The sequence below is a fragment of the Pleurodeles waltl genome, chromosome 6 (assembly GCF_031143425.1).
Source record: "Pleurodeles waltl isolate 20211129_DDA chromosome 6, aPleWal1.hap1.20221129, whole genome shotgun sequence".
In the NCBI taxonomy this organism is placed as follows: Eukaryota; Metazoa; Chordata; class Amphibia; order Caudata; family Salamandridae; genus Pleurodeles; species Pleurodeles waltl.
In genome coordinates, this window is record NC_090445.1 from 644,791,446 (window position 1) to 644,811,151 (window position 19,706).

At 44.1% G+C, this 19,706-nt stretch overlaps 1 protein-coding gene across 3 annotated transcripts in view; it reads right to left on the reverse strand.

Moving 5' to 3' along the window:
- Positions 1–19,706, reverse strand: part of DRAM2 (DNA damage regulated autophagy modulator 2) — a 320,140-nt gene that overhangs the window by 138,918 nt on the left and 161,516 nt on the right. For 2 of the 3 annotated variants that reach the window (XM_069238990.1, XM_069238993.1), the window contains exons 3-4: positions 7,895–8,034; positions 2,630–2,807 (exon numbers count right to left, since the gene is read on the reverse strand). In XM_069238990.1, the coding sequence (XP_069095091.1) occupies positions 2,630–2,807; positions 7,895–8,034 (318 nt within the window). The remainder of the gene's footprint in view (positions 1–2,629; positions 2,808–7,894; positions 8,035–19,706) is intronic. The other variant, XM_069238992.1, reaches the window with a different exon arrangement.

Sequence of the window (19,706 nt, forward strand, 5' to 3'; positions counted from 1 at the left end):
CGGAGCCGTCACGGTCTGACCGCCAGCACTGCCAGGTTGCCGCCAGTCGACAGTTTGGAGGTGCCAACAGTCTTAATCCGCCAGGGCAGCGCTGCAAGCACTGCTGCCCTGGGGATTACGACTCCCCTCTCCAGTAGGCTTTCGCATGGCGGTTCCACTCGGCAAGGGCAGTGCAGGGGCCACCATGGACAGCCCTGTTGCGCTTTTCACCGTGGTGAAAAGCGCGACCGGTGCTATAGCACCAGATGCATTGAAACATTGCCGCCGGCTCGATTACGAGCCAGCGTCAATGTTGTGGTGAGTTTCCCAGAGGGAAACTCATAACAGGGCCAGCGGGCGGAAAAACCAGAGTGGCGGTTTTCCGACCTAAATAGTTTGGTGAGCAGCCTCCGCAGCCCGCCAAACTCTTAATATGGGCCGTCATTTTTAAAAGTCATGAACAAATACACACAGATTAAATATCCGTGCAAATAGGTGCAACAGTGCATTAGCCTCAAATAACAACAATCACAATATAAACATTTAAAAATCATGAACTCGCCTACCAACAAAATTCTATAGAAAAAACATTTCCTTTAAAACCCAGATACATCACATTCTACAAAACTACATGACAAGGATGTGGGGGGAGCAGCCAATATGTGCAACCTATTCAACCATGATGGGTACAGAAATTTAGATACGGCAGTGATGACGAGATTTCTAGTATAGTTTTTACAAATAGGTTGGGAATAAGCCAAGTGTTCTTCTGTTTCCTTCTCGTAGAAACATACTGGGCAAGACTTGGCCTAATTACGAAACCCGACCGCCAGACCCATAGTGAGGAGACCGCCATCAAGGTGGAGGTCTCCCCACCGGCCCTATTACAACTTTCTCACTGGGCTGACGGGCAGGAACCTTGGTTACCACCTATCAGCCCAGAGGGAAAGATGGTGCAAAATTGCCGCTGACTCATAATAGAGCCGACAGCAATGCTGCTGCACGCAGGGGGTACCATCACCCTCGAAATGCGTACTGTCTGCAGAGCAACAGGAACAAAAGGCCACCAAGATAAAGTGAACATAGCAGTTGGTAAAATGCCATATCTAAAGTTCAAGTAATACAATCTTGTGAGGTTAATATAATCAAGACGTTCCTATACCCCAAATACATGTTTATGGAGGAGAAAGGATTTAGACCGACTACCCACGCTGTCAGATGGTTCATTTACACTTAACTCCATGCACCTGGCCCATAATATGCACCTCACAACAGCTGCCATAGGTGCACGGATAGATAACGGATTGTGTCAGCAGTTTCTCAGGTTCAGGTCAATCACAGATTGCTTGACATAGGCCAAGCAGGGAATCCTCTGGGGTTGTTGATAACCAACAATATCTCTCTGGGCATCTCTACATGGTTTATTGAAGGTTTTAGTAAAAGACCAACTACCTACATAATGCTGCATTGCATTCTGTGAACTTCCTTGGCATAGTTCTATTTTATTGATTTAATACATCACTCATCAATACTATAACATGAATTAAATGAACTCTAGCTTGTTATCAATGATTTTCTCTGATTGCATTAATAAAATGAATTAACAGGAATTCAAAATATGTTTTAAGGAAACAAATGTGTGTGTCCTACAAGTATTACGCATACATGTAGGTTGTAAAATTGTGAACACACTTTCTTACATTTTCTGAAAGTTGCTATGCCAGCTTCAACTTTTAAGAAATTGTATCTTATTAACTTGTTTTGGTGATGTCTATTGTAAAAGATAGTTTGCAACAATCAAAGATTTTACTACTACCTTACATGAGGTGTAGATTTTGACAGTACATACAACATTGGCAATAGTACTACTTTGTACACTGGGTAACTATGTATAATTACCTCCTTCTCATTGCTTCGCAGTGTGAAGCTGTTTGTACATGGCAATCTATATTATGGAAGTTATGTTGAATTATAAAATATAGCTAATGTTTTAAAAATAAGTTTATCCGTTTCACTGAAGCAATCATGAGAATTGAACAAAGAAGAAGAAAACTGCAAGGTTGAACACTTATTGCCATATTACTCACTTGCTGACAAAGTCAAAGTATGAAGACCAATTGACTGGTCAGTGAAGATGTTTATTGAAGACCATCTTGTAAATGTGAAAAGGCAAAATGTCACAGTTACATGCTCGGTGAAGTGAACAACAACTCGAGATAACAGACGGACGGACTATTTAAAAAGTCAGAGAAAATAAAAATCACCCGTTTGAGGTTGGTAGAAGTAATTCTCTTATGCTACTGTTGGTTGTCATTCACTGATCATGGTTAAGTGATGATACATAATAACACTAAGGGCCTGATTACAACTTTGGAGGAAAGTGTTAATCCATCCCAAATGTGACGGATATACCACCAGCTGTATTACGAGTCCATTATATCCTATGGAACTCGTAATACGGCTGGTGGTATATCCGTCACATTTGGGACAGATTAACACCTCCTCCAAAGTTGTAATCAGGCCCTAAATCCCTTAAGGGAAATATGTTTTCTGGGCTACTTCTCCAATCTAGGCTCTTTTAGATGGAAAGTCAATTTGCACAGGAAATTATACTACTTACTACACAGTCAAATCACACAGGAAAGGATACTACTTACGACACTTGATGCACACCATACAAATATTGCAAGTCGTATCCAGAAGATGCCTTTGCCATGTTTGTGCGGCTGCATCTTGTATGAAATGATTGTTTGAACCAGAAGGTAGAGCATCCCTAGCCCAAACGTCAAGCACGCTCCAATTAAGTGCATGGATATGAAAGTACTTTTCTGAAAGAGAATAGGGAAACATTTTGTTGATCGTCATTATTTTTAACAATAAAGCCCTTTAATTGTGTTCCTTGAACATAAATACAATGTACAAAGCATTTTCACATATTGTCACATCGTATGTTCGTTTAAATAAAGTGAGAGGCAGTATGATAGGTAAATAGGTCAAACGTTTGGTAAAGTCCTCTGAATTCGCGCTTGTTATAAATAATAAGAAATGTGGTCAGTCTCTTGCAAGATGTCATCTGAGAATAAGTGGTCCATACATGTAAAACTGACTCTACCCCAGGTCTGTATCTTGGTGGTGTCAAGTTCCGACTCCAGAGCATTAAAACCAACATGGGTGCTGATCCAACAGTACTACTGAGCCTAAACAAGTGGTGTACACTCTGAACAACAATTTCCTCCACTGGCCTGAATTTGACACATCTGGTAAAGGAAGAGAAAGAGAGGAAGAAAGATAGAGAGAGGGGATAGAGACTGAAGGGGAAAGAAACAGACAGTGAAACAGAGGCAGATGGGAAAGGAAAAAGACAGAGTGGAAGGGAGAGAACGACAGCTGAGAATCAGAGTTATAGAAAATATCTAGAGAGTATTGAAGATTGTATTGATAGCATGTAGTTTCTAGCACTAACCTGCCAGGTCTGAACTGTTTACAGATGGGAAGAAGCATTATCAACACCCCAGCTATAGAACTGATATAAAATTGGGACAGATGGGATGAATCTCCGAAAATATTAGAATATTTTGAATTATAACTCACCCTTGAAGTCCTATATCTGATAGTTTAATGCTTTGGATGAAAAGATAATGTATTTGGATTCTTGTTCATTGAAAGTGACAAGAAGAAAGACATAACTATTAAATCTAATTAGCATGCTCATTAATGAGTGTACGATTTGAGGAGTCAAGAAGAAGATTTGGGGAAATCATTGCTAATGCCCTGTAACAATTCGGGAATATTAGTATTATATACACACTCCCATTTGATCATAAATTGCTTAGGAAATATATGATGACTATGAAGTATGTTTATGTTGGAAAGAAAGGGAGTACTAAGACATACAGTTGTTAGTATAAGGTTTGTGGTCACCTGCAATTAGTAATCTGCAGTGTATCTAAGGCCCAACCCTCATCCAATTTAACAGACCATATTCACTAAAGGATTTAACAGCAATGCTGATGTTAAAAGCTTCCACTAAGTATATTACAGCAGAAGTGTGAAACTGATAAAAGACATGCATAAAAGCAAAAACCTTATTCAACAGATCCGGGTGACTATACTCGGTGGCAGTTCCTCATGAAACAAAATAACATAAATTGGTTTCAATACGTCAAGTAGGAAAGTTACATGTAGCCCATCAATTTTTTGAGAGGACTAATAAGTGACCTGCCACTTCAATCCTGTCTTCAGCAAGATGGAAGGCTCCCCTTTGGCAGCTCTTTTGAAAGTCCCAGTAGCCTCATTAGAATAAATAAATGATCAAAACCGGCTTTCAATCAAGTTTCTTGAAAATACAGAATGTCATAATCCCTAAACAACACAACTTTACCGCCTTCTAAGTAACAGGATAGTTCAGTAATAATTTATAATACTAACAAAATGCATTGATTAGCTATCCATAGTGTTGATAGACGTAGGTGTTGTAAACGGTTACACAGAGGGCACTCACATCCAGCAGTCATGGTCAATAAGTGATGGTTTCGAATCATTGACTGGAATAAAAGAATGACTGCCCTCTTTCTTAGTTATTGTAGTAGTAGGTGTCAATTTTCCGATGGCATCAGACAAAAAGTAGCTATTAATGAGACACCAAAGAGTCTCTCAAGTAGATGCCTGGAAAGGCATTGTGCCAACTGTGGAACGACCAATAAAATCTGAAGATAATGCAGACTAGTAGAATCTTTAAGCACTTATGTTACATGCGGGAGCGGGGAGAGGCAGAGAGTTAATGGCTGAATAGGCAGGATTTAAGGGTCCACTGAAGACGCAACCATACCAGTGAGAGATTTTGACAGAGGGGAACTCTAAGAACTGTTGTGTTGGATTAAATGTATGGTATTCTTTAATTTATGGCAAAGGAAGGCATGGGCCCTGCCGCAAAGATCTTATACATGATGCAGACTGATTTAAATTGGATTATTTTTCTTATAGAGAGCAAGTGCAGAAACTACTGGGAAAAGGCAAGAGTCACATCACTTCAGCTGAAAGACGCTCCCAACCAGGACATTCTGTAATTTTTGTAGTCGGCTAAAGCAGACCTTGGGTATAGGTACACATTACTGCCATAATCGAGTCTGGCATGTACATAGGCATTGGACATTCCCACAGATTGGAACGCCATAAGCAGTTGTTCTAAAGGTTCAGTTTGTAAAAATCTAGAAGCATTCCAGGTTTTGCTAGGTTCATATTGTGATATTTTAGACCCACTCACTTAACTATAAAATAGATGGAGGCCTATACACTTGTCAAAATATCATGGATGTCACCTCTTAAGTTTATTATGAAATTGGTAAAACTAATTGGGGTACATCATATGTAAAATCCTTCTTGCTCACAAATCATATAAGAATGTCTTGAAATTGTTTTAAATGCAAAGTTAATTTTGAAATCAATATAAATAATGTAATGCACGATTTGAAGGAGGCTTATTGTTGCATACTGGAAAGATACTGATGAACATAAGATCATTAGGATCCCATTAAAATACTATTTAGGTCTTTTCTGAACTAAAATGTGACTCTTACGGGTGCACCTTATCAGTTTTAGAGGTGAGGGCCCAAAACTTTGTGGGGTCTTCCACTGTGTTTGATACAATTGGATTTGCTGCGGCAGAGGTGAGCAACATTCATGGATCTCTGATTCCCTGTAGCTCGATAATGTGAGGCTAGATGTTGCAAATAAAGGGTTCGATTTTAGACTTCTTCCTAGTCTCCTTGATCAGGACCCTAATATCTAAGTCTCTGAAATCAGTCTTAGTCTTCGTAATTAAGTCTTTAGAGCTGTACGATGTCCAACTGTCTGTCTTCTATATTTGAGCCAAAGCTTGACGCATTTCCACCTCAAAGCCAACATCCATTGATTGGCCTCTTATAATGGCAAACCCCTTCTGAAACACTAATAATTCCCTAGTGTCCTACTAGTAAAACTTTCCGTAATGCATTCCTGCTCCCACCTATAACACTCAGTTGCCCAGGGGTGACTTCTGGCTCAGGTTTATTTACATAAAGGACCCACCCTGGCAACCCACAGTACTCAGATGTCCATCTGTCAAAGCAACATTTAGAACACCTTGGTACCTCCACCCAAAATTCCTCTTGAAGTTGTTTCAGGACTCATGCCCCTGCTAGGAGGTATATACCCTTTTTACAATCGTTTTTGGGAGCCATTTTCGACATGCATCCACAGTGCCTGTATGAAGTGCATCACATTATTAAACCATAACAATCTAACTGTGAATTGTAAAAATGAATACCGAAAAAGCTATTGAAGTTTTTTAACTCTGAAATTATACAAATACACTTAGGAGAAGGAACTATAAAGAGGAAGGTAGGGGAAGCAATTATAAAAATATTGAAATTTAAAACACTCACAAGACTTCTAGTACGTTTGCCTCAAGTTTGTCTCAAAGAAGCTTAATTAGCCCAACTAAAAGCCACACGTTTAGGGATCTAGACTTGTTATGGAAAACAAAAGACAATAAAATTGTACTTTTGAGACTCAACTAGTTTAAGTCACTATTATGTTGAGGTGACAGCTACTCTTTGAGCCACAACATGCATGATGGGCTGAGTCTGAAAACAATCTGAACTTTCAGGTAAGAAACCATTAGGCACATCCTCGGTCCATGAGTGAATGGTTATTGTGCTGCGTCACTAGAGATCATTATGCCAACATAATTTCCAATTCCTTTGGTGACGAATTAGAGCTGGAGTGGGTATGGGTAGCTTTGAGTAAACTGCATTGGTCTCACAAGGCTCAATTTGATCATGAGAAGTAAAATGACCCGATCAGCAGTCAGTCGGATCTATCTCAGTGGCCTCCATAGAGCCCCTCAAGCAGTCAACAAGTCTTGCATCACAAGTTGAATTAAATGCAAAAAAAGTTCACTAAAGCGCAATCATTCACCTAGGTTGAAGGCAAAGTGATGAAAATGAATCAGTATGACCTAAACGCCACTTTCGTGTGGGGGTGTGGGGTTTGCCTAGCAGCCAGGCTGTAAACTCGTTCTGGCTGTAAACTGATGAGCATGGCCTGTATGAGTTGGGGAACTGGTAATATCCGTCAAATCATATCCGGTTTTTGCCCAGTTTCATTCGGCTCACTGGGCTTTGAATTTACTTTCACCGTAAATCACTAGTTTCCTCAAAAGCTCCTTCTGGGAGAGATTACGGAACCTTCCTACCCTCTCCTACCACATGCCTAAAGTCGCCTAGAGAGGGATCATCAAACTTTATCATTCTGTAAACTATGCTGCTTTTCCTCTATTCCACGGTTAATTGACTTTATTATAAATCTGTCACTTATATTTAAGAAAAGACAAATTCAGTTTTTGAAGCCCACAACATGATATCGGATGTTAGGCAATCGCGCGCTCCAGAGAGGACAGACACCACACCAGAGGTGTCGAAGTAGCGAGGCCTTCTCTCAGGGAGGAAGCAATAGCTGACCAGAGCTGTGATAGCAGACAATCTGCTGATTTGCTAATAATACTCAGCCAGGAAATCAAAGCATGCGGCTTAACGCAACAAAGAACTGTACCCGATAAGATGCACTGTTACAACACGCACCCCAGTCAAGTACACACTTTCCCAACGCTGCTTACTGAACAATTGCGCACGTGGTGCAGTTGGCCAACTCTAAGCATATAAACTAACAGACACATTCACAGCAAGCAGCTACTGGGACATTTTAGAAAGAAATGTTTGTAAATGTGGGATGGACAAAATAAAAGCAGACAGAAAGTCAATTCGTGTGTGGGAGTACGAGCGACTGTATGTGTTTCCATATTTTACAAAAAAATACTTTAAAATTATCGTAATTCTCATCCAGTTGTCAGCGGTAAACAAGAAGCCAGAGTACAAACCTGGAAGTTGGCGACGATGCAAAGACCGAAGCAACTTAATATGCCAAGCACGAGGCCGGTTTTATTCAACTTGGCCATCTTGGGGTCCTCTGCGTTGAGAGCCTCAACTTGTTTGTAGCGAATGTAAAAGGTGAAGATGCCTGCAAATATATAAGAGGCAGAATCACAAAACAGAGCACTCTATAAATTTGCATCTCACTATATTTGTGTCACTGGTTCTACTTTTGCATCTAGCAGGCACAGTTGCCATCAACTGATTTTACAGAGGTGGGAGTAAATTCCACTTACATTTCATCTGCATTCATCATAAACAAATGGAAGAGTTTTCCAATATTATATTTTTTCTAATGTACTGTTTCATTATTGTTTAGCTTTGTTATTCATGTGTTGATTCTTTATAAGTGGTACTCATACATACTTGCATTCTCATGGTCAAAATGCCCTTATATCAGGCTACTTCTGTCAGAACTAGTCAGCTGGTGTTGAAAATTGGGTTATTGGTTGATGTCTGTGAAACCCTACTCAAGCAGCAACCACCATTTCTTTTAGGGTGAAATCACTAGCAACCCCAGATTAACCTGTGCTTAATCCTCTGGTAGCTTGGCAGAAAGCAGACAGGCTTAACTTAGAGGCAATGTGAAGGTATTTAGGCAGCACTTCTAATAGTAATAAAGTGAAAACAACACAAATAAAATCACATACCAATTTAGAAAAATAGAGTAGAATTTAATAAATTAGTTAGGACCAAAACATCAAAAATTCAATTGGTAAAACCAGACATATGCACTTTTAAAGATTTAAGTGGAATTAGTGCTTAGCAGCAGAAAGAGCCAACTGTGGTTATCTGGTCACACCAGACGGGAGAAAACTTACAAGTTCAGGCCAACTGCGATGCAGCGAGGGCCAGATAAAGGACCCAGTTAGGCTCGCTGAACACAGTATCTTAAATTCTGGTTTGCAGAGCGTTGCAAGATCCCACATCAAAGATGTTTTGCACAGCGGCAGTTCTGAGGAAGCTGTGTGGCTGCAATGCGGAGTCCTGCGTCATCATTGAGGATGCTGTAGACGAGGGGCTTGGAATGCAAAGTCCAGCCTCGAGGATATGTAGCACAGCGGCAGCTGGGAAGAAGCATCGGAGCTGGATACAAAGTCTTTGTCAAGGATGCCATCACTGGGGGACTTGTGATACAAAGGCCTGCATCAAGGATTTGTACCACAGCAGTGGTTCGAAGGGAGTTAAGGACTGCAATGTGAGGTCCTGCATGGGGGATGCATTACTCTGCAGCAGTTTTGAAGCAGCTGTGAGGAGATGTGTTGTGCTGCATGGGTTACTCTCACACAACAACAAATGGGCTGTCAGAGCACCTTCAGGCCCACATCCAATGGTTCAGGACTGGAGTTGCACCACTTGGGTGACAAGACTGAAAGCACTGAATCCAGGCACTGGGTTGAAGGTGGTTGGAGCCTTTTCTGGCCCGGGGCTCTGATCAGGAGGTCAGTCAACCAGCCCTTAGAGTCACAGTGGAGGTCCTGGGGGTCAAGATGCAGGTCCTGTCCTTTTCACTCAGGCAACAGGGCAGCAGAGTATCAGTCCTTCTGGCAGAGCAGCACAGCATCCTTCTGAGTTTTCCAGCGGTCCAGAGGTGTACAGAGTTGGGTTTGAGGACCCTTATTTACACTTGGTGCCCACTTTGAAGTAAGAGAAGGTTCTGGAGGGTCCATCCCCCCAGAGGTCTTTGGGATTTCCTATCTCCCTTCCCTGGTCCTAGCTTGTCTGGGGGTCACAAAATAAAAGTGTTAAAACACTTTGAGTATGCTGGGCAGAGCCTTTGTGATGAGAACGTGTGGTAGGTGAGAGTACCTTCCCTTCATCAAATCAGAGTTGCCCCATCCTGCCAACACATATTCCCCAATCATCTCACTGTCTGGGAGCAATACACGAAGACCAGATGCCAGCTACATTTAGTCACGTGACCCAGGATACAGGCCCCAAATGGTTGGGACAAGAAAATGGCAACTTTTCCAAACTGTCATTTTTAGTATTGTGACTTAAAATATAAAATTACCACTAAAGAAGATTTTTAATAACATTTCGTTAGACACCAACTCAGCATTCCTACCTCCTCCCTAATTGAAAGTTAGATCCTATTAAATATAGTAAGGTAACCCAATGTTATTCTATGGGGGAGATATGTCTTGCAGCAATGAAAAATTAATATAAGAGTTTTTCACTACCAGGACATGTAGAAGTTAAAGGTACATCTTCAACATTTTAAAAACATTGCACCCTGCCCTATGGGTTCTTTATGGCCTACCATAGTGATGAATTATACATATTAAAAAGGAAGGTTTAAGCCTGGCAAAAGGTTTCTTTTGTCAGACTGCAATGGCAGTTTAAAACTGGACACACAGGATGCAAAAGGCTTCCTAAGTGGGTGGCAAAATCGGTGCTGTAGATCCACCAGTACCGTTTAATTCACAGGCAGAGTACATGTAGTGCTACTTTACCGGGGACTTACAAGTAAATTAAATGTGTTAATTGGCACATTTCACAATGTCTAAAGGAGAAAGTGTAGGAAAGTACCATCTTGCCTGGCATGTTACCCCCATTTTTCACTGTATATATGTTGTTTTAGTTGTATGTGTCACTGGGACCCTGCCAGCCAGGGCCCCAGTGCTCATAAGTGTGCCCTGAATGTGTTACCTGTGTTATGACTAACTGTCTCACTGAGGCTCTGCTATCCAGAACCTCAGTGGTTATGCTCTCTCATTTCTTTCCAAATTGTCACTAACAGGCTAGTGACCAATGTCACCAATTTACATTGGCATACTGGAACACCCTTATAATTCCCTAGTATATGGTACTAAGGTACCCAGGGTATTGGGGTTCCAGGAGATCCCTATGGGCTGCAGCATTTCTTTTGCCACCCATAGGGAGCTCTGACAATTCTTACACAGGCCTGCCACTGCAGCCTGAGTGAAATAACGTCCACGTTATTTCACAGCCATTTACCACTGCACTTAAGTAACTTATAAGTCACCTATATGTCTAACCTTTACCTGGTAAAGGTCAGGTGCTAAGTTACTTAGTGTGTGGGCACCCTGGCACTAGCCAAGGTGCCCCCACATAGTTGAGGGCAAATTCCCCGGACTTTGTGAGTGCGGGGACACCATTACACGTGTGCACTACACATAGGTAACTACCTATGTGTAGCTTCACAATGGTAACTCCGAATATGGCCATGTAACATGTCTATGATCATGGAATTGCCCCCTCTATGCCATCCTGGCATTGTTGGCACAATCCCATGATCCCACGGGTCTCTAGCACAGACCCAGATACTGCCAAACTGCCTTTTCAGGGGTTTCACTGCAGCTGCTGCTGCTGCCAACCCCTCAGACAGGTTTCTGCCCTCCTGGGGTCCAGCCAGGCTTGGCCCAGGAAGGCAGAACAAAGGACTTCCTCAGAGAGAGGGTGTTACACCCTCTCCCTTTGGAAAAAGGTGTTAAGGCAGGGGAGGAGTAGCCTCCCCCAGCCTCTGGAAATGCTTTCATGGGCACAGATGGTGCCCATTTCTGCATAAGCCAGTCTACACCGGTTCAGGGACCCCTCAGCCCTGCTCTGGCGCGAAACTGGACAAAGGAAAGGGGAGTGACCACTCCCCTGACCTGCACCTCCCCTGGGAGGTGCCCAGAGCTCCTCCAGAGTGCTCCAGACCTCTGCCATCTTGGAAACAGAGGTGCTGCTGGCACACTGGACTGCTCTGAGTGGCCAGGGCCAGCAGGTGATGTCAGAGACTCCTTCTGATAGGCTCCTTCAGGTGTTGCTAGCCTATCCTCTCTCCTAAGTAGCCAAACCCTCTTTTCTGGCTATTTAGGGTCTCTGTTTTGGGGAATTCCTTAGATAACGAATGCAAGAGCTCATCAGAGTTCCTCTGCATCTCTCTCTTCACCTTCTGCCAAGGAATCGACTGCTGACCGCGCTGGAAGCCTGCAAAACTGCAACAAAGTAGCAAAGACGACTACTGCGACATTGTAACGCTGATCCTGCCGCCTTCTCGACTGTTTTCCTGGTGGTGCATGCTGTGGGGGTAGTCTGCCTCCTCTCTGCACTAGAAGCTCTGAAGAAATCTCCTGTGGGTCGACGGAATCTTCCCCCTGCAACCGCAGGCACCAAACAACTGCATTACCGGTCCTCTGGGTCTCCTCTCAGCACGACAAGCGAGGTCCCTTGAACTCAGCAACTCTGTCCAAGTGACTCCCACAGTCCAGTGACTCTTCAGTCCAAGTTTGGTGGAGTTAAGTCCTTGCCTCCCCAAGACAGACTGCATTGCTGGTAACCGCGTCTTTTGCAGCTACTCCGGCTCCTGTGCACTTTTCCAGGATTTCCTTTGTGCACAGCCAAGCCTGGGTCCACGGCACTCTAACCTGCATTGCACGACCTCCTGAGTTGTCCTCCGGCGGTGTGGGACTCTCTTGTGCAACTTCGGGTGAGCACCGTTTCACTCCACTTCGTAGTGCCTGTTCGGCACTTCTGCGGGTGCTGCCTGCTTCTGAGAGGGCTCCTTGTCTTGCTGGGCACCCCCTCTGTATCCTCACGCAATTGGCGACATCCTGGTCCCTCCTGGGCCACAGCAGCATCCAAAAACCCTAACCGCGAGCTTTGCAGCTAGCAAGGCTTGTTTGCGGTCTTTCTTCAAGAAAACACTTCTGCACGACTCTTCACGACGTAGGACATCCATCCTCCAAAGGGGAGGTTTCTAGCCCTTGTCGTTCTTGCAGAATCCTCAGCTTCTACTGTCCAGTAGCAGCTTCTTTGCACCCACAGCTGGCATTTCCTGGGCATCTGCCCACTCCCGACTTGATCGTGAATTTTGGACTTGGTCCCCTTGTTCCACAGGTACTCTCGTCTGGAAATCCATCGTTGTTGCATTGCTGGTTTGTGTCTTTCCTGCAGAATTCTCCTATCACGACTTCTGTGCTCTTTGGGGAACTTTAGTGCACTTTGCACTCACTTTTCAGGGTCTTGGGGTGGGCTATTTTTCTAACCCTCACTGTTTTCTTACAGTCCCAGCGACCCTCTACAAGGTCACATAGGTTTGGGGTCCATTCGTGGTTCGCATTCCACTTTTGGAGTATATGGTTTGTGTTGCCCCTATCCCTATGTGCTCCCATTGCATCCTATTGTAACTATACATTGTTTGCACTGTTTTCTATTGCTATACTGCATATTTTTGGGCTTGTGTACATATATCTTGTGTATATTTGCTATCCTCATACTGAGGGTACTCACTGAGATACTTTGGCATATTGTCATAAAAATAAAGTACCTTTATTTTTAGTATATCTGTGTATTGTGTTTTCTTATGATATTGTGCAAGTGACACTAGTGGTACTGTAGGAGCTTCACTCGTCTCCTAGTTCAGCCTAAGCTGCTCTGCTAAGCTACCATTTTCTATCAGCCTAAGCTGCTAGACACCCCTATACACTAATAAGGGATACCTGGGCCTGGTGCAAGGTGTAAGTACCCCTTGGTGCTCACTACAAGCCAGTCCAGCCTCCTACATTGGTTGTGCAGCGGTGGGATAAGTACTTTGCAACTACTTACCACTTTTGTCATTGTACTTTTCATAAGAGAAAAATATACAAAACAAGTTCAGTGTATGTACACCTAACCAAAAAGTTTTGCTTTTCTCCTTTCACTTCTTTGTTAAGTGCTGAAAAGTACCTCTAAACTTTCTAAAAAGTTCTTTAAAAGTTTTAAAAGTTTTTTTCTGTCTTTCTAAAAGTTCTGAAAAACTTTTTCTCACTTTTTCTATCACTTAAACACTTTCTAAAAATGTCTGGCACAGGCCAAACTGTTGATCTGTCCAAACTTGCTTATGATCACCTTAGCTGGAAAGGAGCAAGGAGTCCCTGCATAGAAAGAGGTTTAAGTGTAGGGAAGAATCCCTCTAGAGAACTGTTGGTTAATATGCTTGTTGAACAGTATAAGGCCAGAGGTGGCACTTCTGTTGAAAAGTTAGCTGATGGTTCCCAATCTGATCCTGGGGCACCCCTAGCAAAAGATTTGGGAGGGAGTCTTACCAACCTGCCCATTAGCAGACCACCTAGCATAGCTGGTACAAATGTAGAGTCACATCACAGTAATAGTGTTGCCTCACATCACAGTAAGAGTATTCCTTCTCATCATAGTAGAAGTGCTGTTTCTGTTAGCCAGGCTGTTAGAGTGCCATCTGTTAGGGCCAGGTCTCCTTCTGTTCATTCTCAGCATACTTCTGTTTCTAGACATGCCTCACCCACCCACCCTGATGACAGAGTGTTAGAAAGGGAGCTCAATAGATTGAGAGTGGAATAATCCAGGCTGAAGCTCAAGAAGCAACAGCTGGATTTAGATAGGCAGTCCTTAGAGATAGAAAGAGAAAGACAGAAATTGGGTTTTGAAACCCATGGTGGCAGCAGCAGTATTCCCCTTAGTCATCCTGCAAGAGAGCATGATTCAAGGAATCTGCACAAGATAGTTCCCCCTTATAAGGAGGGCGATGACATTAACAAGTGGTTTGCTGCACTTGAGAGGGCCTGTGTTGTACAGGATGTCCCTCAAAGGCAGTGGGCTGCTATCCTATGGCTATCATTTAGTGGAAAGGGTAGGGATAGGCTCCTTACTGTGAAAGAAAGTGATGCCAATAATTTTGCAGTTCTTAAGAATGCACTCCTAGATGGTTATGGCTTAACCACTGAACAGTACAGGATGAAGTTCAGAGAAACCAAAAAGGAGTCTTCACAAGACTGGGTAGACTTTGTTGACCATTCAGTGAAGGCCTTGGAGGGGTGGTTACATGGCAGTAAAGTTACTGATTATGAAAGCCTGTATAACTTAATCCTGAGAGAGCATATTCTTAATAATTGTGTGTCTGATTTGTTGCACCAGTACCTGGTGGACTCTGATCTGACCTCTCCCCAAGAATTGGGTAAGAAGGCAGACAAATGGGTCAGAACAAGGGTGAACAGAAAAGTTCATACAGGGGGTGACAAAGATGGCAAGAATAAGGATGGTAAGTCTTCTGACAAGGGTGGGGACAAATCTAAAAATGAGTCTTCATCAGGCCCACAAAAACACTCTAGTGGGGGTGGTGGGCCCAAATCCTCTTCTAATCAAAACAAAGAAAAGAAACCATGGTGCTATTTATGTAAAATAAAAGGCCATTGGACAACAGATCCCAGTTGTCCAAAGAAAAGCACCAAGCCTCCACCACTACATCCTCTACTGCTACACCTAGTGTCCCTACTAATAGCAGTGGTGGTGGGTGCAAACCTACTAATAGCCAATCCAAGGGAGTAGCTGGGCTCACTATTGGTAACTTAGTTGGGGTTGGTCTGATTAGGGAGACCACAGAGGCTGTGTTAGTCTCTGAGGGGGCTATTGATTTAGCCACCTTGGTTGCTTGTCCCCTAAATATGGATAAGTACATGCAACTACCCCTAATAAATGGTGTTGAGGTTCAGGCCTACAGGGACACAGGTGCCAGTGTTACAATGGTAATAGAGAAACTGGTCCACCCTGAACAACACTTACTTGGTCACCAGTACCAAGTAACTGATGCTCATAACAACACCCTTAGCCACCCCATGGCTGTTGTGAATCTCAACTGGGGGGGGGGGGGTTACTGGCCCAAAGAAAGTTGTGGTTGCCTCAGATTTACCTGTAGACTGTCTATTAGGAAATGATTTAGAGACATCAGCTTGGGCAGAAGTGGAGTTGGAGGCTCATGCAGCAATGCTGGGCATTCCAGGGCATATTTCTGCTTTGACCAGGGCTCAGGCCAAAAAGCAAAAAGGACAGGGTGACTTGGATCCTGGAAGAATGGACCAAGTGCTCCCTAAAGCTAGGGGTAGCAAAGGTAAATCACTACCTACTATCCCTCCCTCTACAGTGGATTCTACTTCAGAGGAAGAAGAATTTCCACCCTGTGCAGAACCTACACCAGAGGAGCTGGAAGCAGACACTGCTGAGCTTTTGGGTGAAGGGGGGCCTGCCAGGGAGGAGCTGAGTGTGGCACAGCATACCTGTCCCACACTAGAGGGTCTAAGGCAGCAAGCTGTCAAACAAGCAAATGGGGATGTCAGTGACTCTCACAGAGTTTACTGGGAGGACAACCTCTTGTACACTGAAGCAAGGGATCCAAAACCTGGAGCTGCCAGGAGATTGGTGATTCCTCAGGAGAACAGAAAGTTCCTCCTAACTCTAGCCCACGACATTCACTTAGCTGGACATTTGGGGCAAATGAAAACTTGGGACAGGCTTGTTCACTTGTTTCATTGGCCTAGAATGTCAGAGGACACAAAGGAATTTTGTAAGTCCTGTGAAACCTGTCAAGCCAGTGGCAAGACAGGTGGCACTCCAAAGGCACCCCTTATTCCACTGCCTGTGGTTGGGGTTCCCTTTGAAAGGGTAGGGGTTGACATAGTTGGCCCCCTTGACCCTCCTACTGCTTCAGGCAATAGGTTTATCTTGGTGGTAGTGGACCATGCCACCAGATATCCTGAAGCAATTCCTCTAAGGACCACTACAGCTCCTGCAGTGGCAAAGGCCCTCCTGGGAATATTTTCCAGGGTGGGCTTCCCAAAAGAGGTAGTATCAGACAGGGGAAGCAATTTCATGTCTGCTTACTTAAAAGCCATGTGGAAGGAGTGTGGTGTTACATACAAGTTCACCACACCCTATCATCCACAAACAAATGGACTGGTGGAGAGATTTAACAAAACTCTCAAAGGCATGCTTATGGGACTCCCTGAAAAACTCCGCAGGAGATGGGATATCCTTTTACCATGCCTCCTTTTTGCTTACAGGGAGGTACCCCAAAAAGGAGTGGGCTTCAGCCCCTTTGAACTCCTATTTGGATACCCTGTAAGAGGTCCTCTAACACTTGTTAAGGAGGGTTGGGAACAACCTTTAAAAGCTCCAAAGCAAGACATAGTGGACTATGTACTTGGCCTCAGATCAAGGATGGCTGAGTACATGAAAAAGGCCAGTAAAAACCTTCAGGCCAGCCAAGAGCTCCAAAAGCAATGGCATGACCAGAAGGCTGTTTTGGTTCAGTACCAACCAGGGCAGAAAGTGTGGGTCTTGGAGCCTGTGGCACCAAGAGCACTCCAAGACAAATGGAGTGGACCCCACATAATTGTTGAGAAAAAGGGTGAAGTCACCTACTTAGTTGACTTAGGCACTGCCAGGAGTCCCCTTAGGGTGCTCCATGTCAATCGCCTGAAACCCTCCTATGACAGGGCTGATCTCACTCTGCTCATGGCAACTGATGAGGGACAGGAAGAAGAGAGTGACCCTCTCCCTGATCTCCTCTCTTCCACAGAACAAGATGCTCTGGTGGAAGGTGTAGTTTTGGCAGATTGTCTTACTGCTGAGCAGAAAGACCACTGCATAAATCTCCTGGGTCAGTTTTCTGAACTCTTCTCTACTGTGCCAGGTACCACTTCTTGGTGTGAGCACACTATAGATACTGGAGACAGCTTGCCTGTCAAAAGTAAGATCTATAGGCAGCCTGACCATGTCAGAGACTCCATAAAGCAAGAGGTGCAGAAAATGCTTGAACTGGGAGTGGTTGAGCACTCTGAAAGTCCATGGGCCTCTCCTGTGGTACTTGTACCAAAACCTCATTCCAAGGATGGAAAGAAGGAAATGCGGTTTTGTGTAGACTACAGAGGTCTCAACCAGGTAACCAAAACTGATGCTCACCCTATACCCAGGGCAGATGAGCTAATAGATACACTGGCATCTGCCAAGTATCTAAGCACTTTTGATTTGACTGCAGGGTATTGGCAGATCAAATTATCAGAAGATGCAAAAGCAAAAACTGCATTTTCAACCATTGGAGGCCATTACCAATTCACAGTAATGCCTTTTGGATTGAAAAATGCACCTGCCACTTTTCAAAGGTTGGTGAACACAGTCCTGCAAGGGCTGGAAGCTTTTAGTGCAGCATATCTAGATGATATAGCTGTCTTTAGCTCCAGCTGGGATGATCACCTGGTCCACCTATGGAAAGTTTTGGAGGCCCTGCAAAAGGCAGGCCTCACTATCAAGGCTTCAAAGTGCCAGATAGGGCAGGGAAAGGTGGTTTATCTGGGACACCTGGTAGGTGGAGAACAGATTGCACCACTTCAGGGGAAAATCCAAACTATTATAGATTGGGTTCCCCCTACTACTCAGACTCAGGTGAGAGCCTTTTTAGGCCTCACTGGGTACTATAGGAGGTTCATAAAGAACTATGGCTCCATTGCAGCCCCGCTTAATGACCTCACATCCAAAAAGATGCCTACAAAGGTATTATGGACAGCAAACTGTCAGAAAGCTTTTGAGGAGCTGAAGCAGGCCATGTGCTCTGCACCTGTCCTGAAAAGCCCCTGTTACTCCAAGAAATTCATTGTCCAAACTGATGCATCTGAATTAGGGGTAGGGGCAGTCTTATCACAACTTAATTCTGAGGGCCAGGATCAACCTGTTGCTTTTATCAGCAGGAGGTTGACCCCTAGAGAAAAGCGTTGGTCTGCCATAGAGAGGGAGGCCTTTGCTGTGGTCTGGGCACTGAAGAAGTTGAGGCCATACCTGTTTGGCACTCACTTCATTGTTCAGACAGACCACAAACCTCTACTTTGGCTAAAACAAATGAAAGGTGAAAATCCTAAATTGTTGAGGTGGTCCATATCCCTACAGGGAATGGACTATACAGTGGAACATAGACCTGGGAGTACCCACTCCAATGCAGATGGACTTTCCAGATATTTCCACTTAGACAATGAAGACCCATCAGGTAATGACTAGTCTTATTGTCCTTCGTTTGGGGGGGGGTTGTGTAGGAAAGTACCATCTTGCCTGGCAAGTTACCCCCATTTTTCACTGTATATATGTTGTTTTAGTTGTATGTGTCACTGGGACCCTGCCAGCCAGGGCCCCAGTGCTCATAAGTGTGCCCTGAATGTGTTACCTGTGTTATGACTAACTGTCTCACTGAGGCTCTGCTATCCAGAACCTCAGTGGTTATGCTCCCTCATTTCTTTCCAAATTGTCACTAACAGGCTAGTGACCAATTTCACCAATTTACATTGGCATACTGGAACACCCTTATAATTCCCTAGTATATGGTACTAAGGTACCCAGGGTATTGGGGTTCCAGGAGATCCCTATGGGCTGCAGCATTTCTTTTGCCACCCATAGGGAGCTCTGACAATTCTTACACAGGCCTGCCACTGTAGCCCGAGTGAAATAACGTCCACGTTATTTCACAGCCATTTACCACTGCACTTAAGTAACTTATAAGTCACCTATATGTCTAACCTTTATCTGGTAAAGGTCAGGTGCTAAGTTACTTAGTGTGTGGGCACCCTGGCACTAGCCAGGTGCCCCCACATAGTTGAGGGCAAATTCCCCGGACTTTGTGAGTGCAGGGACACCATTACACGCGTGCACTACACATAGGTCACTACCTATGTGTAGCTTCACAATGGTAACTCCGAATATGGCCATGTAACATGTCTATGATCATGGAATTGCCCCCTCTATGCCATCCTGGCATTGTTGGCACAATCCCATGATCCCACGGGTCTCTAGCACAGACCCGGGTACTGCCAAACTGCCTTTTGAGGGGTTTCACTGCAGCTGCTGCTGCTGCCAACCCCTCAGACAGGTTCCTACCCTCCTGGGGTCCAGACAGGCTTGGCCCAGGAAGGCAGAACAAAGGACTTCCTCAGAGAGAGGGTGTTACACCCTATCCCTTTGGAAAAAGGTGTTAAGGCAGGG